At 44.7% G+C, this 27100-nt stretch overlaps 2 protein-coding genes across 2 annotated transcripts in view; one reads left to right on the top strand and one right to left on the bottom strand.

Annotated features, from left to right (window-relative positions):
- Nucleotides 1-1183: 1183 nt before the first annotated feature.
- On the top strand, nt 1184-3472 carry LOC123066103 (putative E3 ubiquitin-protein ligase SINA-like 6). Its single transcript, XM_044489257.1, has 3 exons — nt 1184-1336; nt 1846-2016; nt 2607-3472. The coding sequence occupies exons 1-3, from the start codon at nt 1328-1330 to the stop codon at nt 3249-3251; spliced, it is 825 nt and encodes a 274-aa protein (XP_044345192.1). The 5' UTR covers nt 1184-1327; the 3' UTR covers nt 3252-3472.
- A 480-nt stretch (nt 3473-3952) lies between these two features.
- The window catches only part of LOC123071828 (chromodomain-helicase-DNA-binding protein 3), a gene marked incomplete in the record, with an annotated part of 69068 nt that continues 45920 nt past the window's right edge, over nt 3953-27100 (bottom strand). Inside the window, 1 exon segment of the mRNA XM_044495407.1 lies at nt 3953-5055. Within this exon segment, the coding sequence (XP_044351342.1) occupies nt 4196-5055 (860 nt within the window).

The following is a 27100-nucleotide window of genomic DNA, read 5'->3' as shown; positions in this document are numbered from 1 at the left end:
GCGAGGTTTCTGCAACATGATTATTGTTGCAAAGACGTCTCTGCAATATTACCTCTGGCAATGGGGAACGACTCGCTCGGAGAAAAATCTAAGAGCAACTCCAACGGGCCGACCCAAATGAACGACATTTTTGTCCGCTGTTTGTCCGTTTGGGTCACCCATCCGCCTAACGGACATGAGCCGGACAAAGGCTGCTCGTGGATGAACCCAACGCACAAGACCAAAAAGCGGACACGCAATGTGGCGACGCAGCTTCCCTCCCACGCTCGCCCCGAGCTCGCCGCCGCGCCTGGCCCCGAGCTCGCCGCGGCCGGACGTTCCTCGCCATGCCCGGCCATCCCTCGCCGCGCCCGGCCAAGAACTCGCCGCGCCCGGCCAAGAGCTCGCCGCAGCCAGCCCCGAGCTCACCGCGCCCGGCCAAGAACTCGCTGCGGCCCGGTCCTCCCTCCCCGAGCTGGCTGTGCCCGGCCAACGAACTTCTGTTGTTGTGGCCGTGGGCGAGCTCATCTCCATGTCGGAGCAGCAGGTGCTCGACTGCACGGGCGGCGCCAACACCTGCAACGCATGTGACATCAACACCGCGCTGCGCTACGTCGCCGCGAGCGGAGGCCTGCAGCGGGACGGGATGGATCTGGCCGGTCGGCGCATACAGCGGCCAGCGCCGGTGACCTCGCTGGTGCGTGCGGCCGGCGGAGGCACGAAGACCAGTGAGGGGCGGCGGATCCGCGCGGGGCGGGATGGATCTGGCCGACCAGCGCCGGATCCGGCCAACAGCAGACGAGATTGGGGCGGCGGCGCGGGAGCTGGGGACGAGCGGGCGGCCGCGCTGTGCTTCGGGGGCTGAATCGCATCTGTGGGTCGCTGATGCGTGGGATCAGGTCGGACACGCGAGGACACGAGCGAGCGACGAGAGCGTACGCTTTTGTCCGTCGCGGACCCATTTCTTCCCATATTTGCGTTCGGTTTGGGTCCGGGACGGACAGTAAGCGGACAGCGGGCGGACGTCTTGTCCGTTTGGGTCGCCCCGTTGGGCCATCTTTTCTGTCCGGATGACCTAAACAGATAAAATGGGTCTCCCCATTGGAGTTGCTCTAACGGCTCACGAGGTGAAAAGATCCGCCGGCCGACGCGTAGCATCCCTCGTAAAAGAAAAGTTTCCATAACGGGCTATGGTGTGAAAAAAGTTTCCATAACGGGCTATGGTGTGAACACCGATAATTCTCCATCCAGAAACCGCTGCTACGGAACAGAGCTCGACGGGAACTGGATTCAGAAGCTCCGCGCGCAGAGCTCGGCGGGAGATCGACCGGCCGATCGTCCATCCATCATGGCCAAGGTGATTACCTCGGACGCATTTCTCTCTCCGACCCCCGTCCAGTTTTTCTCGGGCCGCCGCCGCCGCCGCGATTCACCGCGTGCAGAGCTGAATGGGGTCGTAGGTTTGCCCGCTTAGGAGGAGGGCGACGGTGCCCTGATGGGGGCGCGGAAGGGGACGCGGCGCCGGCACCTCCGGTCGCTCTGGGTGGAGGTGGCGGCGGCGCGGCCGGAGGTTTAGGGTTTAATTTGGGGGAAATTGATTGAAGCGCGTGCGCTCGCATAATTTCCCGGGATTTGAAGCGACTTTGCAAATTCCATCGCGAGAATGCTGATTGCCATGGTCTGGTTCGGGTTTGCCAACTGAGCATTCGGGTGTCCTGTATCAAAATTTGGATATGGACCTCTGAAGAGCCTTGAAATCTCTGAAAGATGGATGACATACGTATTTTCTGCTTCACTGTCATATGCCTATATGGCCATCCCTTGCATTGTTACTGAACTTTGCATTTTGCTGGGCGCAATCTGCAGAAGGCTGGCGCTGATAGGACCGCGACGGTGAAGGCAGAAAGCTGCTCCAGGAAGAAGGCTAAGGTCGGGCCCGAGGCCAAGGCTGCGTCCTCGAAGATCACTGTCACCTTAGACCCCAAGTTGCTGGAGTGCTCGGTTTGTTGCAGCCCACTGGTTGCTCCCCTTTCTCAGGTACTGAACAGAGCCCTGTACTCGACGAACTAGTATTAAGTATTCCCTTGTTGAATTGAATTCTTACTCCATTTTATTAGATTCTTTTTACACCCTGCAATTTAGTTTCGTGTTATGAGGTTTCGACGATTTGTATCTTGTATGTTGATGTTGATGTATAGTTTCTGATATTTCACTTGTAGCAAATCTTGCATCAGTTATGATGTTTTGGTCAGTATGCTGATCGTAGGATTATATATTTTTTTCCCTTCGTCTCATTTCAGTACAGTTGGTTGAATGTTACTTGGGAAACTAATAAAATTAAGATGTGCACATATTGGTCCCAACTCATTTCAGTATGTATCGGTCAGTAACTTTGCATTTAGGTAAACTAAGTTTCCTTCCAGGGCAATGTGCGGACATATATTTTCTCCTGTGGCTTGTCAATTGCCATTACCAAGAATATATGATGCATTGCCAATCTTTGCATCAAAATCACCGTCGATAGTACGGCACAAAGTTGGCACCAGCGGTAATCCAGTGTTATGTCGTGCTTGTGCACTCCTGCTGTTTCAGTAACACATTCCTGATACCTTTCTTTTTGTCTGCAGTGCGCAAATGGCCATATCACATGTTTCAACTGCTCCTCCGATCTGAACTACAGTTGCAGCTTGTGTTCTGGGCCCGCCAACACCCACTGCAGTGCCTTGGAGCGCATCCTCGGCGGCCTGGCCGTGCCGTGCTCGTTCCAGGAGCATGGGTGCACCGAGATGATCCCGTTCACGGAGAAGCTGGCCCATGAAGAGTCCTGCCTCCATGCCCCATGCCACTGTCCCGTCGCTGGCTGCTGCCCCTACCCCGGCCGGTCCCTGCGCGACCACATCAACGCGGATCACCCTACGATCCAGTACACCCGCATCACGGCCGGCCGCCTCTACCCCCTGAGCATGCGCCATGACGAGCCGGCCCGCCTTGTATCCCTCGGCAGCAAGGCAGTCTTTCTTCTTGTGGTTGACCGGAGCATCCCGTCGGGGCTCACATTGTCGGTGATCCACCTCATGAGCGACCCGATCGAGAGGGAGGATTTCAAGTACAAGATCCAAGTGCATACGCAGACGGGCATTCTCTCTCTGTCCGGCGAGACACAGAGTGTCAGTCGACTGAGGGGGCCTTACCAGGCTGGCGCGTCGCTGTTCGTCTCGGACACCATGTGGTCTCCCCCAGATTCTCCAGTGTACCTCGAGCTGAAATGCTAAATCTATACTCAATCTGGTAGTAGAAGAATTCTGAGACTCCATTCTATGTTTGCGCTCTTGTCAGCTGTGACAATGTGGTTACTAGGAGTACATTATCTCTGTTGTTTGTCGAAGTTGGGTAATTGGATCATAACATATGGATTGGTGCAATGCTAGCTTAATTATTAAGCGAAAGGTAATTCTTGGAGAGTGCAGATAGCTGCTACTTCTTTTGTGTCCAACAGTGAGTTTGCAGATTTGTGAGGTTTCTGGTGCCCGGCCAAGAGCTACTACAATTCTTTTGTCCAACTGTATGCTTGCAGCTTTTCTCCATGCATGCATGCATGCATGTATTCTTGAGCTCGATCGATCCGTGAAGCGACAAAATTGAAAGAGTTGCCATTTTTCATGGTAGCACGAATAATTTTCAATAGATATATAGACTCCCCCCGTCTCATAATGTAATGTAAGACGTTTGACGTTTTTTGAAATAGTGATTGGATCGCATCTGGGCCGTTGGAGCCAAGGGGTGTTGGCAGGATAGACAAGGGCTGTTGGATAACTGAAGAATGTAGACGCCCTGTTGGGGGTATTAGCCATGTCAGCAATGCATCGAGACAGCTTCTGCATTGCCTCATCAGGAGAGAAAAATGTGCAAGTGCCAGGTGTTACCACACAGTATCAGCAACCATAATTCTTATAACAAGGTGATATAGATGGCATCACTCATAATTCTTACGTAGCTATATATCAGCAACCATAAATAAGGCAATAAAGGTGCCATCACTCGTCAGTTCTCACCATACATGGACAGACGCCCCAAAAGTCGGCATATAAATCAGCTACATAATTCTACTTAAGCAGTTATATAGATAATCCTATACAAAAGGAATGGACGACTAGCCTGAGTTTCTGCATCAACTGTCAGGTGCTACAACAGACTTAACCTCTTCGGTTTCATCATCCTAGGAAGAGCTGCCGGAGTCTGACTCTGAGGACGAGCTACCGGACTCTGAGGAAGAGCTGCCGGAGTCTGACTCTGAGGAAGAGCTGCCGGACGCTTGAGGCTTCACGCCTGCTACAATAGGCTTAACCTCTTCCATTTCATCATCCGAGGAAGAGCTGCCGGACTCTGACTCTGAGGAAGTCAAGGGGCTGCCAGGAACGGGAGCTACTTCTGGCTTCACAACGCTCACTGTTTCAGCTTTCATGTCTACTTCAGTTCTAGCGCGTGCTACTTCAGGAATTTCTTCATCTGTTTCATCATCAGAGGAAGAGCTACTGGACTCGGAGGAAGCCTCTGGAGCGTACATGTCATCGCTGTCTTCATTGTCCGTCTCCTCGAAATACTTCACGGCGTTCCTCTGCCTTCTCCCGCGGCCAAGATCCACCTTGGGAGTGGCAGGCTTGAATACTTTTAAATCCTCAACCTTGGGGGAGGGAGGTACTACGTCCTCGGCACCATGAGGAAAGCTCTCGATGCCGCCGAGATAACCGTTGCCTTCTTTAGTGCACATCTCATCACTAGAAGGGTCTAGCTTGAGGAGATTCTCAATGGCCTCGTCATCATAATGGATTGATACAGCTTTAATCTCCTTTTTGTCCTGAATTATCTTGGCTCCATGTAGTAGAATGGACTTCAGCTCATCAGCACTTGGCGGCTTCTTGGAAGAGTTCATTAAAATATTTTCAATGGCCAGCTTCTGCTTAGACTTCTGCAATATCTTTGCTTCAACAGAACATTTTGTAATAAGCTGGTAAACAACCACCGGTCGGGTCTGGCCAATCCGGTGAGCCCTGGACTGTGCTTGCAAGTCCATAAATGAATTGAAGTCTGGATCTGAACACACGAAGGAAAAATAAGTGCCAAGAGGATTTAAGGCGAATGAATCAGATAACTAAAAACCACTCACCATATATAATTACTCTATCAGCACCAGGCTACCATAATAGTGAATAATGTTAGTCCAGTTGCATAAAGTGGAAGAAATAAAAACCAATGAGGCTGTGAGTATTAGAATTCATACCAGGTCAATACCTATACCACCAGCACAAGTTGACATCAAGAAAATAAATGTTTCACTTTCAACGTTGTTGTGTTCTTTTATGCTCTCCTGCCTCTCAGAGAGTGCTGTCTGTCCATCAATGCTGCACGCCAACACAGATATATTAAGTGAAAAAAAGAAAGAGAAAAAAATGTCAGCTATACTCTGAAACGACTGAAGAAATATTGAGCATCACTGTAACCATATATCCATCAGAAGATTGAATGGCAAATGCAGGTCTGATTAATGAAACATACCGTGCATATGTGTATCCCAGGAAAGAAAGGAAGTCCTCAAGAATATCAAGCATTTTCTCATCTGGGAGAAGATCAATACACGGTTCCCTCTCTCTTTCAATTTTGGGAGCAACTGCAGATTAAGAATTGACGATTATTACATCCAAGAACAAAACATATGGAACAAATAAGCAAGCAACGCCTAGATAGGATGCAGTAGTAGGTCAAGGCACCTTGTGTAAGAGTTGAAGTTTCCCTGATGCAGAAACTAGTGATTGGAGAACATCTTCTCCTGCATGTTGTTTAACATCTGATCCTGTAAACAAATACTGGAGAAGGAGAAACAAATTAGCAGGAGAAGTGAGACTCAAAGTTAGAATCTATGAGTTCGCGTGAAAACATACTACAGAATGCAAAATTCAAATGCATGACAGACTGCACTAAATATGTTATATCGCCACCTCACACAAATCTTTGTCAAAATGTTCCTTATCGTAAAATATCAAGACACATGAAATTCCACAAGTTTATGGCAAGAAAGATTCAAGGAAAATAGATGTAGCCTTCAACAAACTAAATGGATGCAAAATCTACCGGATGATTGCAGCATTTTCGCAGTTCCATGAGCACGTTGTTCAGAGGACGCTTCTTTCCTGAAAAAGTTCACACAAGATCTGTCAGCCCCAATGTAAATATTACTTGGTTAGAAACAAGTACGTAAGCCCAATTATAAGAACATTCTGTGAAGTTAGATAACTTGGTTCCCACCACTCAGAGATTCTCCATGAGAAAATGATAATACGGCTATTACTTCAAGGGCAAGCAAGTTTCATAAGTCACAAATGCTGTCGGTGAGTACCCTAAAGTTTGTTCTTTGTCATTGTAAGTTGCTGATCAGAAAATCTAAGCTAGAAGTTCATGTGCCATTTAAGTTTAGGCATAGATCAATCCAAGTATAGTTGGTGAGCCAATTCCAAGACTTTTGTGGGATGACCCCGTTTTTCTAGTAGTATCGCAGTTAAGTGACTGGTGGTAAAAGCACGTACCATTTGAAGGCCATGCTAAATTGAAGGCCTCAAGAAGTTGCATGGGTCAAATATCACTCACTTTGCAAAAAATGCTCTCCTATATTTAAACTTCACACGCATAGTGCCATAATGTTAGCACAAACCAGCCACCTGGAGGCATTGCAACACCTGCGTATTTTATGGGTGGAGGCTGGACTACAAGTTGCCAATAGAGACAAACTTATGTCGGCTCACTGGCGTTAGGGATCACAGGAAGTGACTGTTGCATGCTAGACATCCAGAACTGACTAGCCAGGTTTTGCTGTTCTGTAGCCTAGATTTTGCTTTCTCGTAGCCCTGTTTCTGTTGCTATAAGTTCTCTTTTGGTTGTTTGTCGCTGACACTAGTGGCATTGTACTAAACAACTTCTCCGCGTGTTTTCTAATACAAAGTGGCACAGATTTATATGCATGGTCGAGAATAACATTAGCAGAAACCAACTTTATCAAGAGAATTTCATGCAGATTAAGACAAACTGGAAAAGTATATATATAACGATAAATGCAAGTGAAAACTCTTCAACTGACCATCCTGAATAGCACTGTTCAACTCTGAGTAGTTCTTCTCTAGAATATTAATGTAAAGATCTCTCTGAGAATCTGTAAGCGTACACGGAACTTCTACCCACTTCTTTGTTGGCATAGAATCTTTTAGCACATCAGCTTTCAATCTCCTCAACATCCTAGCAAATCAAACATGAAAGAACTAAGAGTCACATCCAAGTTATCAAATAAACAAAGTAAATAGCTTCATCGTTAGACAGAAAAATCACCTAGGCTTTAAAATCTCAGGAATGCGGGCGATTTTTTCATCTATTGTCAGACCCCGCTCAGATTCAATTGGTGAGAACAATGGATCATCATTTGGGTCAGAGAACTCATTTGGATCAATATAATGAAGCAATGAAAACAATTCCAGGACGTTATTTTGGAATGGTCTTCCCTGTATGGTCAAGAAGAAAAAGAGGAACAAGGTCCAACCACATGATCAGATCATTCCAGAAAAGGGCAACTAAAATGCATTTCGATGAGAAGTACTATATGCTATATTGCTGAGAGCCATATGTCACTTGATAGAACAGCTAGCACAAGTAGATCACGAAACATGGGCTATGGATTATTTAAGATTGCCGTTGCCTTAAGAAGTCTAGTGGTGAACGGACTCATCCAACCCAATTATGTTGGTGGCAGTGCAAGACAGCTGCAAGCCTGCAATGCCTCAAATAACATTTTATTTGGTCTGTGGAATCATATTGGGGGGGTAACTTTATAAATCTTACTATGTAAGATAACTATTCCGAAATGCCTACAGGTAGTGTGGAGTTGAAATATTTTCTCCTAAACAACTACAGTAGGCAAATGATGTCATTTCCCCAAAAGTCTATAGACCTCTTTCTGATGAAATTTTTTGACAGACCTCTTTCTAAAAACAAGGAAATCAATGATACCAAGCTGGTATGGACACATCCAAATCGATGATACCACAAAATATGAGTGAGCCCTTATGGTACACGATATATCACAGCTAAAGTACAAACTTCCAAGGATATGAGGTAAACAGGGTTTCCAATAGTATACTCTGTAATAGTTTGCATGACACAGATGGATTGCCCAGAATCAGACCAGATGGGACAAATCATTAACTTCTAAATTAAGCAAAAGTACACCTAGGGCTAGGGTATGGAAGACTTACTGTAAGTAGCAACCGGAAATCTGAGCTATATTTCTTTAGGCAGGATGCAAGATTACAATCAAGCGTCTTCAATCTGTGAGCCTCATCAACTGAAGCAAAAGGGAGGTGTTGTACGACAGCAGAAGTGTTAACTTGCAGGCTAATAAGAGACAAATTAAGACTAGATAACCTCGATGCAGCTAAAAAAACTTACTGACAATCGTTGACCACTTAATTTTTTTTAGAACTGCTTTATCAAGTTGGACAATCTCATAACTTGTCACTAGAGCATCAAACAGAGTCTTCCCTTTGGAAGAGTACAGTTCATGAGCTTGAATACACTTCCTGGAGTCCTTATCTCCTTGGTAAACAACAATACTAACATCATGTGCCCAGCGATCAAATTCCTAATACACAGAACATGCATCCAGAAATTACAGACTGTCCAGCTAACATAATAAGCACATTTTATACAGCATGAAGAGTTAAAGACAATGATTTGAGCTCCTTCACTACAAACGTTCAGGATACTATGGGAGAGGATCATGAAGGTTATACAAACCTTTTCCCATTGCAGTAGGATGCTCTTGGGAACAATGACCAATGCAGGAGATGTAGTCAGGCTTCCCTTGATTATGCGGTTGAGAAAGCAAACAACTTGGACAGTTTTGCCAAGACCCATTTCATCTAGCAATAGAAAAAGAAAAGGCAAAATTCCCATTATTGTCTTTACAATATAAATGAGAAAAGAACAAACAAGAATTATGCCAAGAAACTTCTTCAAGACATATGCATGCAGTAATTCACAAGTAACACCCTACATCAATGTCTTTGGTAAGAACAGTAAAGGTATCTCTTCAGACTGGGTTATTTCAGAAGGAACCAAAGTTAATACTTCCTCCGTCCGGAATTAGTTGACGCTAAAACTGATGTATCTAGACATATTTCAGTCCTAGATACATCAGATTGCATGGCGATAGATTTGTACATAATAATCATTGTACATAAAAACTCCCTATGTATCAATGCATTAAGATGCAAGACTTTTTGTTATCTCAAAAAATATGTAAGAAACCTTTGCAAAGACATTTGAATAATACTTGGGTCATATACTGAAATAATAGTAAAGGACACAAGTGCATGGATTGTGACTACAGTTCATGAACATACCAGCAAGAATAACGCTCCTCCTAGATTTGAAATTGTCAAGAATCCATTGTAATCCTTGAAGCTGATAAGCGTATAGTACATTTTCTGGGACCATCACGTCACTGTTCATTGGGCTTTGTAAAGTATTTTTATGCCGTTGGACAAGCATAGAAACAGCTGACGCCACGCCTTCAGTGCAGTAAGACTCCCATGTAACATCACAATAGTCAAGCCCTTTCCATTTGACGAGGAACTCGTACCCCTCAAAATCTTCATTATTGTGAAAACTAGCCAGGACGTCACATAAACCATCACGACCAAACTTCCGGCGGCATGCAATGGCACGATCTACTTCAAGCCATTCAGGTTTCCTTTGATCCTCCGAGTATGCTTCTTTAGGTAAGCTGTTGCAATAAGTTTGTATAATCATAGGAAAGAACATGAAAGAAAGAGTATTCAAAAGAAGTGTTACCAGTTAAGAACACAGGGCAAAAATTAAAAGGAAAATGGCAAGTGTGAGTTCATTACAGTTCATTATTCATTCAGGTCTTATAGAGTAACCAGAAGGAGAAAACAAATCAGTAGATAGCAGATTTAAACTGCCTGTACTCCCTCCGATCGATATTACTTATCGCTCAAATGGATGTATCTAGACATATTTCAGTGCTAGATACATCCATCTAAGCGACAAGTAATATGGATCGGAGGGAGTAAAAAGAATACTTGTTTGACTGTTCAAAGATTACATATATACGTAGTTTATAACACATCAATGAAGAAAACTTTGCCTACATGAACCAACTAGATAATTGGCATCAAAAGGACAGCTTCAGATCTGACAAAAGAATAACAGCAGTAATTATATAAGGCAAGGGGCTTACGTATTCTTGCTTATGTAGGATCGTGCTCGTTGACGCTCAACAACAAGAAGCCAATCAAGTGGAACCTGGAGCATGCAAAATCCAAATGATTCAGTAAAATAATTAGAAATTTCACATTGATTGTACTGACATCACATAGCCGAAAGCCATTCTAACAAAGGAAATATATGTAGCTAATGAGCTATGGCCATGCATGAGTATGTGGCAATAGGGGCCGACTGCAATGCCAAAGCAGCTACAATAATGTGGCAAGGAGGGAAACAAACCCAGCAGTCGTGATGATGAGAAAGTGATTGCCATTTCACGAGCATTTGATACGAGAAATCTGACTCCTGAAGAATCACCCGTCTGCAACCTACAAGCCTTTGGACCTTTTTTGGGGCATACACTTCCGTCCCGTTAGCCAACGATGCTTGATTGATTTTGCAGAGAGGACATTCCAAAGTGCCTCTACTATCTTGCATCGGAGGACTAAGACAGAATGTGTGGAAGCTACGAGAACAGCTTGAATTCTGGCACTGGATTAGAAGACAGCTGCCAGCTCCACTCTGTGCACAAATAAATCAAATAAGATTGATGGATACAAGGCAATGAAAAATAACCAGCTCGACAAACCTTACAAATTCCTCACAAAAATAACACACCTTACATATTGAGCAAATAGGTCCACTAGAAGTGCGTTTGCAAGGTTTTACAGTACTACGCAATAGCTCATCATCTGATAGAAAACAGAAAGTTAGTGTTAGAATATCAACCTCGCAAACAAGCACACATGTACCCAGCAGATCATTAAAAGGCAGAACATTGTGTGAACGTGAGTCTGTACACTGTCACAACAGCAAGCTGCAACAAGCATAATTAAAGAAGTATAGCTGCAACATGCTGTCACTCAAGAACATTAATTCATGAATGGTGCACGCATAAACACAGACACATATAGTAACAGTTATACAAGATTTTTAAAAATTTCTGTGATGAGTTGGCTGTCACGTACCAACTGTGCATAATATTGGCACCGTAAATCCACCACAAGGGCGATAAACTGACGGTTTTCAACAAATCAGTAACTTATTTACCTGATCCTGAAGATTTAGACGTTGACAACATACACGGAGAAGCTTCAGTGCACCTCTCCTAGAAATGAATAGGGGACATTTATTACTTCATGAAGAGCAGGAATTAACGGAGTACTTTTTGTGAATTTACATCTGAAACATGATCAGCCTTCTGTTTCTCTTGTAGGCGCTTTGACATTCTTCTGCATGGAATTGCCTTCCTATGATCTGTGGTGATTTCAAAAGTAAAATTTAACACGGGTGGCACATGATGTTCGAGAAAATTTTGTAAGCCACATGATCACCCAATTGGAACAAAATAGATACAAATTACTGCAGCTTAAAAGATGTAGTAGTTCTTAATCCACTATGGGTGTGTTCATACGAACTTACTCTAATCAAGAGGGGGCATCTGATCAAATGATATTCGAAACTTAAGTGAAGGTTAAAAGTTTGAGCGAGTTCAAAACCAAATCATGAAATATATTGTGCAATGGAACAAAGATAATAAGCAAGCATAGTCCTCCATCGTATCATCTTATAAGGATCCTTGGTTATCTGACTTGGTCTTTCCAAAAAAAGGAGAAATGCTTCCAAAAGGCTCCTCAATTAACTCCAGAAAAATGCATATGGAGAGTTTATGAAGCAAAACACACAGAAAAAGGAGAATTATGGTAACAAAATGTAAATAAAAATATTGATCACAAAGGGTGCCAACTTACTATCCACAGTGTCACTATCAGAATCGCTGTTGTATGCATCTTTGCTAGTTCCCATTCTGTGCCGAAGACGCTTTGATCTTTGCTGAGGAGTCAAGTGATCATCATCAGCACAATGCAAACTTTAAATTATTTGCCACAGAAGAATGGATATATGGCTCTCTCATTTTGTAGGGAGTATTTGGTTGGTTAAGACAATGTTTTGACAAATTTAGCACACAAAAGATTGAACACTTAAGCATACCATCATCATAGCTACTCCGCGATATGTTTTTGTCTTCAGTCCCTTCACCACTGAAATACTCGGATATAAATCTCTTTCTGAGGCGGTTTGGCCTCCTTTGTCGAACCAACATTTTGGAGTCTGACACACCGTTGGAATTCACGTATCAAGACATATGACAACTTCACTCTAATTCATACATCTTCAAGTAAAAAACTGCAAGCAACTCACCCTTAGCATCCTTGCTGTTCACAAATACATCAGGCTGACTATCCCTGCTACTCAATTCTTGCTTTTCAGTTCGTTCCCTCTGTAGGCGTTTGGACCTTCTGCATGGATGCAACAGCTGCCCATCTGCAGTGAAAATAAGTTCAAACTAATATTGTGAGTTGAAATTGTAAAACAAACCGTAACCTTGTAATACATGCGAAACACCATTTAGAATTAACAAAGGAAGCCAACTTCACTCTAATCTATACATTTTAAGTTTCAGAACTGTAAATAGCTCACTCTCTTACCAAACTCGCTGTTTGCAAATACATCTAGCTTTGTGTAATTATGATAAATATCTTATCTTATTAAAAATAGATTAAAGAAGTTTACAGTCACTTCAAGAGGCTAGAAAGTTCCTGCATTAATAGGAAAAAGAAGATCTTGGCTGCAGATTTCGGTGGGTTAAAAATTATATTGATGCAAAAATAAACAAATCTGGATAAGAATTGCTACAGTTGCATAGCAAATTTAACTCTGTTTATGTATGTAGGCACACAATTCTACCAAATTATACAACAGTGAATCAAATGTCACTTGCAACAGAAATGCAAACATATGAACAAGTCAGCACGTATTTGGGCATGTACAGGTGCAGCTGGTGCACAGGGGGCCAAAAATCTTGGAGTCCCCAATTTTTTTCTTAATTAATAAAAGTACTACTTACTACGAACTAATGAAGCTTCGACATTAAAAGATAAAATAACTTGATGAGAAATATCTCATGTTAGATATAGTATCTCCACCTCACGTGTCTCTTTTACCCTACTTAAAACTCCCAATCCAGCCCATCAAAGAATAGATTAATCGCATAAACCTAATTCTTGGTGTTCCCTCTGCCAATGAATAGTGTAAAGAAGCCATATCGCTCTAATCTTAGAACCATGATGCTAGAAGGACGGGACATTTCATCCTCATTTGCCACTGCCTCGTGCTAAAAGGACGGCACATTTCAGTTAATAGTTTCAAGGTTAGCCTTTTGGCAGGTTGTAATTTGTTGACAGAAAATGTGCTGTTGTAATAAGTAAAACCAATGTTTTAATTATTTCTACATTCAAGGTCTAATTTTTAGTCCCATTAATTTCTCACACACTAGGGAGATTTAACAAAATAACTCAAAAGAGATATCAGTGTTCCTCCCAACACACATACCTTCACCATTGCTCGGCATGACTTCAGCAGCCTGCACCTCGTCCTCGTGCAACTCAGAAGTTGCAGCACCACCGGCGGCCGCTGTTCGCTTCCTAAGACGCCCGAGGTTCTTTGCGGAAACTAGCATGCAGCCATCAGTTGCAAACACAAATAGGGAGTTAGTTAATGTATAGAACGTGAATGGAGCTTCGCGCCTCAAGCGACGAACTTCTAACCACACCTTCCTTCGGGGATTGGCATGGGGGCACCTCGGAAACATCTGCCGCGCATCCCTCTGCCTGCGTTGCTGACTTCGGCTCATCTGTAAACAAAATCGCAAGGTTATAGTACTCCTTCGACCCATCGAGAAAAAGTGTTAATCTGAACGAAATTTCGCATCTGACACGGTGGTCGTCTGGTCGACACAGCAACTGACTGAAGAAAAAAGAACATCTGCCCCCACACACAAAAAAAAAAAAAGCAAAGACAAATCGAACACGCCAAAATGGGGGGTGATTCTTTCGGATCGGGGGAACATCGATCGACGCGCCCTGGAAAAATCGATCTGTGCGCGGATACTGCAAATGCATTCGAACCAAAAGAGTAGCTCGAAACTCGCTTCAACTTCCGAGCTAGGACCTACCACCACGTGAATCCGGCGAAACGCGAAGCGAAAATCGCCTAAACGCTCGATCGAAACCAAAATGCGAAGGGAGAACGAAGAAAAAGGGCCAAGAGATCACTCACCATCGCTGATGAGCTCGACCACCTCCATGGCGCGCTCGTCCCGCGGCGGCCGAGCGGCGGCGGCGGCGGCTCCCCGCCATGCTCTCCCCGTCCCACGCCTCCCGCCTCCCCGCGGCATTGCTCGGGATTCGCGGCCCGGGGCGGATGGGCTAGGGTTTGCTTGCCGAGTTTGAAACGACGGCAGCGAGGGAGGATTGGGACTGCACACGGGGAGTGTGGGAGGGGGCGGAGAAGGGGGCGCAGGTTTAATACTCCTAGCTCGGACGCGGTTGGGGGAGAGCGCAGGCGCGAAGCTCGATGCCGCTGTTTCTTTTCGGTGAGATCGGCTTAGACTCGTCATAGTGGGGAGTAATTCAGAGGATGCTTAAATACGTTTTAGTCTTATGACTAAAAGTAGTGGAACTAAAATTTGTTAACCTCACACATGCTTGGATACAAATACTAAATAGACTAAAATCGAGTTAATGAGCATTTATTATCTTCCAAACCCTTCAATCCAGAACTCGCATGTGTTAAAAGAGAGGAGTTAAATGAGAAGATAGAGGACTAATCCATATTTTAGTGGGTTCCCCTGATTATGTTACTCCCATTATGACTAGCCTTACGAGGTTTGGCCGTTTGGGTAGACGGCATGTTGGTCCAGTGTGGTGTGTTGGCTATGGTTTCCCGTGGGACTGGTCCATGGATGGGCGGGGAGCAGAAGTGGCGGGCGGGGGAGCGGGGAAGAGAGGTCGGCTGCGGGTGGTGATTTTTGGGCTATCGTATAGGAGAAGGTATCCGTGCGGATTATGTGCGACGTTCCCCAAAATTAACATGCTGGTGTACAGTAAGTAGGCTTGACGAGATCTTTTGTGGAAATTTTAGTTCTTATAAAAACATCCACTATCTTTTATATATGGAGATGTCCGAATGTGCTGAAAAGATTGAGAGATTTATGTGGTTATGAAAAGTGAAAACGAGCATCGCGTCATCAATTTTTGTTTACTATTACTCCCTCCGTCCGAAAATACTTGTCATCAAAATGGATAAAAAAAAATGTATCTAGAACTAAAATACATCTAGATACATTCCCTCTTATCCATTTTGATGACAAGTATTTTCAGACGAAAGGAGTACATATGTTACGTTTATAGACAAGGTACTTCAAATCCAACACATATTTCACGCCTGCGTGTCCTTCAACGCGCGCGTGGGCGTTTTGCTCCACTCAATGTCTTTCCTCCAGTGTCCTCTCCATCCACCTCTGTTGAGTATCGTGATTATTAGGAATGTTACACTTAACGATATCCTAAGATCAAGAAAACGTGATCACCAACAACACTCGAGCTAGTCTTAGAGGCAAGATTAAGAACTTTTATTTTATCCGTTTATCATTTCACGCGTGCATATGAGGTTTTCACTGAATCGCATATTCCAGGATCATAGTAGTTATAGCATGAAATATAAACTCTTAACTATGAATATGAAAATATAAAAATATAATACAAAGAACAGTTAGTATGAACATGAAATCATAAAGCTTTGGGATTGCTGTTGGTTTTATAACTTTGCTTGTGTTGTCTTAATATAGTCTATCCCAAGCCCGGGTAAAGGAAGAGGGTGTTGGGGAACGCGGTAATTTAAAAAAAAAATCCTACAATCACGCAAGATCTATCACTAGGTGATGCATAGCAACGAGAGGGGAGGGTGTTATCTACGTACCCTCGTAGACCGAAAGAGAAAGCATTATGACAACAAGGTTGATGTAGTCGTACGTCTTCACGATCCGGCCGATCCTAGCACCGAAGGTACGGCACCTCCGCGATGTGCACACGTTCAGCTCGGTGACGTCCCGCGAACTCTTAGATCCAGCTGAGGTCGAGGGAGAGTTTCGTCAGCACGACGGCGTGGTGACGGTGATGATGAAGTTACCGACGCAGGGCTTCGCCTAAGCAGTGTAACTGTGGAGGGGGGCACCGCACACGGCTAAACAATCAACTTGTGTGTCTATGGGGTGCCCCCCTCCCCCATATATAAAGGAGTGCAGGAGGGGGAGGGTCGGCCCTCTCATGGCGCACCCAGGGGGGAGTCCTACTCCCGGTGGGGGTAGGATTCCCCCTTCCGTAGTTGGAGTAGGAGAGGAAGGAAGGGGGAGAGAGAGGGAAGGAAAGGGGGGGGCCGACCCCCCACCCAATTCGGATTGGGCTTGGGAGGGCGTGCCCTCCACCTGGCCGCCTCCTCCTCTCTCCCAATAAGGCCCAATAAGGCCCATACACTCCCCCGGGGGTTTCGTTAATTTCCCGGCACTGTAGTTTTATCCGAAACTTCTCCGGAACACTTTCGGTGTCCGAATATAGTCATCCAATATATCAATCTTTATGTCTCAACCATTTCAAGACTCCTCATCATGTCCGTGATCACATCCGGGACTCTGAACAATCTTCGGTACATCAAAACACATAAAATCATAATACCAATCGTCATCCAATGTTAAGCATGCGGACCCTACGGGTTCGAGAACTATGTAGACATGACCAAGAAACGTCTCCGGTCAATAACCAATAACGGAACCTGGATGCTCATATTGGTTCCCACATATTCTACGAAGATCTTTATCGGTCAAACCGCATAACAACATACGTTGTTCCCTTTGTTATCGGTATGTTACTTGTCCGAGATTCGATCGTCTGTATCTCAATACCTAGTTCAATATCATCACCTGCAAGTCTCTTTACTCGTTCTTTAATACTTAATCCTGCAACTAACTCATTAGTCACAATGCTTGCAAGGCTTATAGTGATGAGTATTACCGAGAGGGCCCAGAGATACCTCTCCGAAACACGGAGTGACAAATCCTAATCTCGATCTATGCCAACCCAACAAACACCTTTGGAGACACCTGAAGAGCACCTTTATAATCACCCATTTACGTTGTGACGTTTGGTAGCACACAAAGTGTTCCTCCAGTAATCGGGAGTTGCATAATCTCATAGTCTGAGGAACTTGTATAAGTCATGAAGAAAGCAATTACAATGAAACTGACACGATCATAATGCTAAGCTAGCGGATGGGTCATGTCTATCACATCATTCTCCTAATGATGTGATCCCGTTTATCAAATGACAACACATGTCTCTGGTTAGGAAACATAACCATCTTTGATTAACGGGCTAGTCAAGTAGAGGCATACTAGGGACTATAGATTTTGTCTATGTATTCACACATGTACTAAGTTTAATGTTAATACAATTCTAGCACGAATAATAAACATTTATCATGAATTAAGAAAATAAATAATAACTTTATTATTGCCTCTAGGGCATTGCTACGTCTTGAGCTTGCGTTGGTTTTTCTTGAAGAGGAAAGGGTGATGCAGCAATAGTAGCGTAAGTATTTTCCTCAGTTTTTGAGAACCAAGGTATCAATCCAATAGGAGGCTCCTCAAAAGTCCCACACACCTACACAAACAAGCAAGAACTCGCAACCAACGCAATAAAGGGGTTGTCAATCCCTTCACGGCCACTTGCGAAAGTGAGATCTAATAGAGATAGTATGATAAGATAAATATATTTTTGGTATTTTATAATATATATTGGAAAAGTAAAGATGCAAATAAAAGTAGATTAAAAGTTTATATGATAAGAGATAGACCCAGGGGCCATAGGTTTCAATAGTGGCTTCTCTCAAGATAGCATAATTATTACAGTGGATGAACAAATTACTGTCGAGCAATTGATAGAAAAGCAAATAATTATGAGATTATCTAGGCATGATCATGTATATAGGCATCACGTCCGTGACAAGTAGACCGACTCCTGCCTGCATATACTACTATTACTCCACACAGCGACCGCCATCCAACATGCATCTAGAGTATTAAGTTCATAAAGAACAGAGTAACGCATTAAGAAATATGACATGATGTAGAGGGATAAACTCATGCAATATGATATAAACCCCATCTTTTTATCCTAGATGGCAACAATACAGTACGTGTCTTGCTGCCCCTGCTGTCACTGGGAAAGGACACCGCAAGATTGAACCCAAAGCTAAGCACTTCTCCCATTGCAAGAAAGATCAATCTAGTAGGCCAAACCAAACTGATAATTCGAAGAGACTTGCAAAGATAACTTAATCACACATAAAAGAATTCAGAGGAGATCCAAATATTTCTCATAGATAAACTTGATCATAAACCCACAATTCATCAGATCTCGACAAACACACCGCAAAAAGAGTTACATCGAATAGATCTCCAAGAAGATCAAGGAGAACTTTGTATTGAGATTCAAAGAGAGAGAAGAAGCCATCTAGCTAATAACTATGGACCCGAAGGTCTGTGGTAAACTACTCACAACTCATCATAGAGGCCTTGGAGATGATGTAGAGGCCCTCTGTGGTCGATTCCCCCTCCGACGAAGCGTCGACGAAGGCTCCCAGATGGGATCTCGCGGATACAAAAGTTTGCGGCGGTGGAAATAGTTTTTCGTTGTCTGTTCTGATGTTTTCGGGGTACATGGGTATATGTAGGAGGAAGAAGTAGGTCGGTGAACACTCGAGGGGCCCACGAGGGTGGGGGGCGCGCCGGGCACCCTCGTGGCCGCCTCGCTTGTTTCTTGACTTCCACTCCAGGTCCTCTGGATCACGTTTGTTCAAAAAAGATCGCTCTTGAAGGTTTCATTCCGTTTGGACTCTGTTTGATATTCCTTTTCTTCAAAACACTGAAATAGGAAAAAAACAGCAATTCGGGCTGGGCCTCCGGTTAGTAGGTTAGTCCCAAAAATGATATAAAAGTGTAAAGTAAAGCACATAAACATCCAAAACAGGTAATATAATAGCATGGAACAATCAAAAATTATAGATACGTTGGAGACGTATTAGGCATATTTCCTTCAGTCTCCCACTTGCACTAGAGTCAATAATCTAGATTACATAGTAATGATTCTAACACCCATGGAGCTTTGGTGTTGACCATGTTTTGCTTGTGGAAGAGGCTTAGTCAATGGGTCCACAACATTCAGATCCGTGTGTATCTTGCAAATCTCTATGTCCCCTTCCGACACTTGATGACGGATGGAATTGAAGCGTCTCTTGATGTGCTTGGTTCTCTTGTGAAATCTGGATTCCTTTGCCAAGGCAATTGCACCAGTATTGTCACAAAAGATTTTCATTGGACCCGATGCACTAGGTATGACACCTAGATCAGATATGAACTCCTTCATCCAAACTCCTTCATTTGCTGCTTCCGAAGTAGCAATGTACTCCGCTTCATACGTAGATCCTGCCACGACACTCTGCTTGGAACTGCACCAACTGACAGCTCCTCCATTCAATAAAAATACGTATCCGGTTTACGACTTAGAGTCATCCGGATCAGTGTTAAAGCTTGCATCGACGTAACACGAAGAGCTCTTTTTCACCTCCATAAACAAGAAACATATCCTTAGTCCTTTTCAGGTATTTCAGACCGCTGTCCAGTGCTCCACTCCGAGATTACTTTGGTACCTCCCTGCTATGCTTATAGCAAGACATACATCAGGTCTGGTACACAGCATTGCATACATGATAGAACCTATGGCTGAAGCATAGGGAATGACTTTCATTTTCTCTCTATCTTCTACAGTGCTCGGGCATTGAGTCTGACTCAACTTCACACCTTGTAACACAGGCAGGAACCCTTTCTTTGACTGATCCATTTTGAACTTCTTCAAAACTTTATCAAGGTATGTGCTTTCTGAAAGTCCAATTAAGCGTCTTGATCTATCTCTATAGGTCTTGATGCCCAATATGTAAGAAGCTTCACTGAGGTCTTTCATGGAAAAACTCTTATTCAGGTATCCCTTCATGCTATCCATAAATTCTATATCATTTCCAATCAGCAATATGTCATCCACATATAATATCAGAAATGCTACAGAGCTCCCACTCACTTTCTTGTAAATACAGGCTTCTCCAAAAGTCTGTATAAAATCATATGCTTTGATCACATTATCAAAGCATTTATTCCAACTCCGAGAGGCTTGCACTAGTCCATAAATGGATCGCTGGAGCTTGCACACTTTGTTAGCACCCTTTGGATCGACAAAGCCTTCTGGTTGCATCATATACAACTCTTCTTCCAGAAATCCATTCAGGAATGCAGTTTTGACACCCATTTGCCAAATTTCATAATCATAAAATGCAGCAATTGCTAACATGATCCGGACAGACTTAAGCATCGCTACAGGTGAGAAAGTCTCATCGTAGTCAACTCCTTGAACTTGTCGAAAACCTTTCGCAAGAAGTCGAGTTTTGTAGATAGTAACATTATCGTCAGCGTCGGTCTTCTTCTTGAAGATCCATTTATTTTCTATGGCTTTCCGATCATCGGGCAAGTCCACCATAGTCCACACTTTGTTCTCATACATGGATCCCATCTCAGATTTCATGGCCTCAAGCCATTTTGCGGAATCTGGGCTCATCATCGCTTCCTCATAGTTCGTAGGTTCATCATGGTCTAGTAACATGACTTCCAGAACAGGATTACCGTACCAATCTGGTGTGGATCTTACTCTGGAAGACCTACGAGGTTCGATAGTAACCTGATCTGAAGTTTCATGATCATCATCATTAGCTTCCTCACTAATTGGTGTAGGAATCACGGGAACTGATTTATGTGATGAACTACTTTCCAATGAGGGAGAAGTTAAAATTACCTCATCAAGTTCTACTTTCCTCCCACTCACTTCTTTCGAAAGAAACTCCTTCTCTAGAAAGGATCCATTCTTAGCAACAAAGATTTTGTCTTCAGATCTGTGATAGAAGGTGTACCCAACAGTTTCCTTTGGGTATCCTATGAAGACGCACTTCTCCGATTTGGGTTCGAGCTTATCATGTTGAAGCTTTTTCACATAAGCATCACAACCCCAAACTTTAAGAAACGACAACTTTGGTTTCTTGCCAAACCATAGTTCATAAGGCGTCGTCTCAACGGATTTTGATGGTGCCCTATTTAAAGTGAATGCAGCCGTCTCTAAAGAATAACCCCAAAACGATAGCGGTAAATTAGTAAGAGACATCATAGATCGCACCATATCCAATAAAGTATGGTTACGATGTTCGGACACACCATTTCGCTATGGTGTTCCAGGTGGCGTTAGTTGTGAAACTATCCCATGTTGTTTCAAATGAAGACCAAACTCGTAACTCAAATATTCTCCTCCACGATCAGAGCGTAGAAACTTTATTTTCTTGTTATGATGATTTTCCACTTCACTCTGAAATTCTTTGAACTTTCCAAATGTTTCAGACTTATGCTTCATGAAGTAGATATAACCATATTTGCTCAAATCATCTGTGAAGGTAAGAAAATAACGATAATCGCCACGAGCCTCAACACTCATTGGACCACATACATCAGTAGTATTATTTCCAATAAGTCAGTAGCTCGTTCCATTGTTCCGGAGAACAGGGTTTTAGTCATCTTGCCCATAAGGCACAGTTCGCAACCACCAAGTGATTCATAATCAAGTGATTCCAAAAGTCCATCAGCATGGAGTTTCTTCATGCGCTTTACACCGATATGACCCAAACGGCAGTGCCACAAATAAGTTGCACTATCATTATTAAATTTATATCTTTTGTCTTCAACACTATGAATATGTGTATCACTGTTATCGAGATTCAATAAAAATAGACCACTTAGCAAGGGTGCATGACCATAAAAGATATTACTCATATAAATAGAACAACCATTATTATCTGATTTAAATGAATAACCGTCTCGCATTAAACAAGATCCAGATATAATGTTCATGCTCAACGCTGGCACCAAATAATAATTATTCAGGTCTAAAACTAATCCCGATGGTAGATGTAGAGGTAGCGTGCCGACCACGATCACATCGACTTTGGAATCATTTCCCACGCGCATCGTCACCTCGTCCTTAGACGATCTTCGCTTAATCCGTAGCCCCTGTTTTGAGTTGCAAATATGAGCAACATAACCAGTATCAAATACCCAGGCGCTACTGCGAGCATTGGTTAAGTACACATCAATAACATGTATATCGAATATACCTTTCACTTTTCCATCCTTCTTATCCGCCAAATACTTGGGGCTGTTCCGCTTCCAGTGAACAGTCCCTTTGCAGTAGAAGCACTCCATTTCAGGCTTAGGTCCAGACTTGGGTTTCTTCTCTTGAGCAACAACCTTTTTGCCGTTCTTCTTGAAGTTCCCCTTCTTCCATTTACCCTTTTTCTTGAAACTAGTGACCTTATTGACCATCAACACTTGATGCTCCTTTTTGATTTCTACCTCCGCAACTTTTAGCATCGCGAAGAGCTCGGGAATAGTCTTGTTCATCCCTTGCATATTATAGTTCATCACGAAACTTTTGTAGCTTGGTGGCAGTGACTGAAGAACTCTGTCAATGACACTATCATCAGGAAGATTAACTCCCAGTTGAGTCAAGTGGTTGTGGTACCCAGACATTCTGAGTATAGTTCACTGGTAGAACTATTCTCCTCCATTTTACAGCTGCAGAACTTATTGGAGACTTCATATCTCTCAATCCGGGCATTTGCTTGAAATATTAACTTCAACTCCTGGAACATCTCATATGCTCCTTGACGTTCAAAACGTCGTTGAAGTCCTGGTTCTAAGCCATAAAGCATGGCACACTGAACTATCTAGTAGTCATGAACACGCGTCTGCCGGGCATTCACAATGTCTGCAGTTGCAGGCGCGGGTGGTACACCTAACGGTGCTTCCAGGACGTAATTCTTCTGTACAGCAATGAGGATAATCCTCAAATTACGAACCTAGTCCGTGTAGTTGCTGCCATCATCTTTCAACTTAGCTTTCTCTAGGAACGCATTAAAATTCAAAGGAACGGTAGCACGGGCCATTGATCTACAACAACATAGACATGCAAAATACTATCAAGTACTAAGTTCATGATAAATTAAAGTTCAATTAATCATATTACTTAAGAACTCCCACTTAGATTGACATCCCTCTAATCATCTAAGTGATCACGTGATCCAAATCAACTAAACCATGTCCGATCATCACGTGAGATGGACTAGTTTTCAATGGTGAACATCACTATGTTGATCATATCTGCTATATGATTCACGCTCGACCTTTCGGTCTTAGTGTTCCGAGGCCATATCTGCATATGCTAGGCTCGTCAAGTTTAACCCGAGTATTCTGTGTGTGCAAAACTGGCTTGCACCCATTTTATGTGAACATAGAGCTTATCACACCCGATCATCACGTGGTGTCTCGACACGACGAACTATAGCAACGGTGCATACTCAGGGAGAACACTTGTAACTTGAAATTTAGTAAGGGGTCATCTTATAATGCTATCGACGTTTTAAGAAAAATAAGATGCATAAAGGTGTGACACCCCCGATTCAATCGTACACTAATCATGCACGCAAACGTGTACGATCAAAATCAGGGACTCACGGGAAGATACCACAACACAACTCTAAAACATAAATAAGTCATACAAGCATCATAATACAAGCCAGGGGCCTCGAGGGCTCGAATACAAGTGCTCGATCATAGACGAGTCAGCGGAAGCAACAATATCTGAGTACAGACATAAGTTAAACAAGTTTGCCTTAAGAAGGCTAGCACAAACTGGGATACAGATCGAAAGAGGCGCAGGCCTCCTGCCTGGGATCCTCCTAACTACTCCTGGTCGTCGTCAGCGGGCTGCACGTAGTAGTAGGCACCTCCGGTGTAGTAGGGGTCGTCGTCGACGGTGGCGTCTGGCTCCAGGGCTCCAGCATCTGGTTGCGACAACCAGGTAGAAGGGAAAGGGGAAAAGAGGGAGAAAAGCAACCGTGAGTACTCATCCAAAGTACTCGCAAGCAAGGAGCTACACTACATATGCATGGGTATATGTGTAAAAGGCCATATCGGTGGACTGAACTGCAGAAAGCCAGAATAAAAGGGGGATAGCTAATACTGTCGAAGACTACGCTTCTGGCAGCCTCCGTCTTGCAGCATGTAGAAGAGAGTAGATTGAAGTCCTCCAAGTAGCATCTCCAAGTAGCATCTCCAAGTAGCATCTCCAGTAGCATCACATAGCATAATCCTACCCATCGATCCCCTCCTCGTCACCCTGTGGAAAAGCGATCACCGGGTTGTCTGTGGAACTTGGAAGGGTGTGTTTTATTAAGTATCCGGGTCTAGTTGTCATAAGGTCAAGGTACAACTCCAAGTCGTCCTGTTACCGAAGATCACGGCTATTCGAATAGATTAACTTCCCTGCAGGGGTGCACCAACTTACCCAACACGCTTGATCCCATTTGGCCGGACACACTTTCCTGGGTCATGCCCGGCCTCAGAAGATCAACACGTCGCAGCCCCACCTAGGCTCAACAGAGAGGCCAGCACGCCGGTCTAAACCTAAGCGCACAGGGGTCTGGGCCCATCGCCCATAGCACACCTGCACGTTGCGTACGCAGCCGAAAGCAGAACTAGCCCCTTAATACAAGAGCAGGCTTACATTCCAATCCGGCGCGCGCCACTCAGTCGCTGGCGTCACGAAGTGCTTCGGCTGATACCACGACGCCGAGTGCCCATATCTTTCCCACGTAGTTGGTTAGTGCATATAGGCTCGTAGCCAACTCAGATCAAATACCAAGATCACGTTAAGCGTGTTAAGTATCCGCGAACGCCGAATAGGGCCAGGCCCACCTCTCTCCTAGGCGGTCTCAACCTGCCCTGTCGCTCCGCCACAAAGATCCACTCGCGGGTGCTCCACCAGCCGACCTGACTTTAGTCTCCACATGTATCATGTATAAAGTATATAGTATATACCCGTGATCACCTCCCGAGTGATCACGGCCCGATAGTATAGCACGGCTGACGAACAAGAATGTAGGGCCACAGATGAATATACTAGCCTCCTATACTAAGCATATAGGATTGCAGGTAAAGGTAACAACAGTAGTATCAAGGACAGGCTATGCATCAGGATAGGTATAACAGAAAGCAGTAACATGCTACACTACTCTAATGCAAGCAGTATAGAGTAGAATAGGCGATATCTGGTGATCAAGGGGGGAGGGGGCTTGCCTGGTTGCTCTGGCAAGAAGGACGAGTCACCAACACCGTAGTCGAACTAGGGCATCAACATCGTCACGGGGTCTACCGAAGAGAAGAGGGGGGAGAAACAGAAAATACATAGCAAGCAAGTGCATAATAGGATAACAAGCAGAGCTAGACGTGTTCTAACGCGGTATGAGGTGATACCGGTGAAGGGGGGAAGCATCCGGGAAGTATTCCCGGGGTTCCGTGTTTTCGGGCAGAGGAGCCGAAGGGGGAAAGTTGCGAGTTCAATAGGTTAGGGGGGTGTGGCGGACGAACGGGTTGCGTATCCGGAATCATCTCGTCGTTCAAAGCAACTTTCATGTTGAAAATAATTTAATCCGAGTTACGGATTAAAAGTTATGATTTTCTAAAGATTTTATTAATTTCTGGAATTTAATTAGTCATTTAAATTAATTCGAAAATGGAATAATGACATCAGCATGATGTCATGCTGATGTCAGCAGTCAACAGAGTTGACCGGTCAACTTGACCAGTGGGTCCCACTGGTTAGTGACACATTTTTAATTAAACATTTTAATTAACCTAATTAGTAATAATAGGGGGTGGGCCCCACTGTCATACTCTGTTAGCTAATTAACAGTAGTTAATTAGGTTAATTAGTCATTAGATTAATTAATCTTAATTAGCTAAGTTAATCAGAATTAATTAAGTTAATTAATTAATTAATTAATTTTATTATTTATTATTGATTTATTTATATATATATATTTTTTAACTTCTTTTTTTTAACAGACACGTTCTGTGGGGGCGTGGGGCCCCTTCGTCATTGGCTTAGAGCCCATAGTGGTGCGGGTGCTGGGCGTCGGCGCCCGACTGGGCGAGCGCCCAGATCGACAGGAAGGGGGGGGCAGCCACGGGCATGGCGAGGCCGCCGGCGTGGCCGCCGGCGCCCACGACGCCGGCCAAGGGAACGGAGGGCGGCGCCACGGGATGGCGGCAAGAGCAGCAGCAGGGGAGACGACCATGGTGGGCGCGCACGAGACGGGGCGCGTGCGAGGCGGTGAGCCGTCCGAGCGCGCAGGGGAGAGCAGCACAGCAGGCGCAGCGGCTCACAGAGGAGCAGGGGCGCGGCCATGCGTCGGGCGTGAGCCGGGTGAGGCGCGAACGCACCGGGGCGGAGTCGGGGCGATGGCAGGGGGAAGGCGGCTCCAACACGGGGCGCACAAGCGGGCGACGCCGGCAGGCCGCGGGCGGACGAGCGGGGACACACTAGGTGCGGGGCTCGCGTCGTGTGGAGCTGCGGGACGCGGCCGGGCGCAGTGAGCGCGAACGAAAGGAAGGGGAGAGGGGAGGCGGAGGCCGAGGGCCTCACCGGCGTTTGCAGGGGCACATGGGCGTCGAGGCTCGGGGGCGACCCGTGGGGAGGAGGACGGGGACGATCGACGGAGACGGGGAGGCGGTCCGACGAGGTAGTGGCGGGACGAGGCGGCGACATTGTCCACGTGCGGCGGTTGTGTCGTACGGCAACAGCGTTGATGAAGGGGGCGTCGGGCTCATTGCCCCTTCCCGATCCAGATCAGGTCGGGGAAGAGGAGCGAGGGGTGGAGGCGAGCCGGAGACGGGCGGCGGCGGCTCCAGATC

Source organism: Triticum aestivum, chromosome 3B (assembly GCF_018294505.1).
Source record: "Triticum aestivum cultivar Chinese Spring chromosome 3B, IWGSC CS RefSeq v2.1, whole genome shotgun sequence".
In the NCBI taxonomy this organism is placed as follows: Eukaryota; Viridiplantae; Streptophyta; class Magnoliopsida; order Poales; family Poaceae; genus Triticum; species Triticum aestivum.
The sequence above is the reverse complement of the archived record's forward strand: the minus strand, read 5'-3'. Positions and strand labels throughout refer to the sequence as shown.

Coding starts and splice junctions, on each gene's coding strand:
- LOC123066103 (XM_044489257.1), top strand. Junction 2,017..2,606: donor TGGTTGCTCCCCTTTCTCAG/GTACTGAACAGA, acceptor TTTTGTCTGCAG/TGCGCAAATGGCCATATCAC.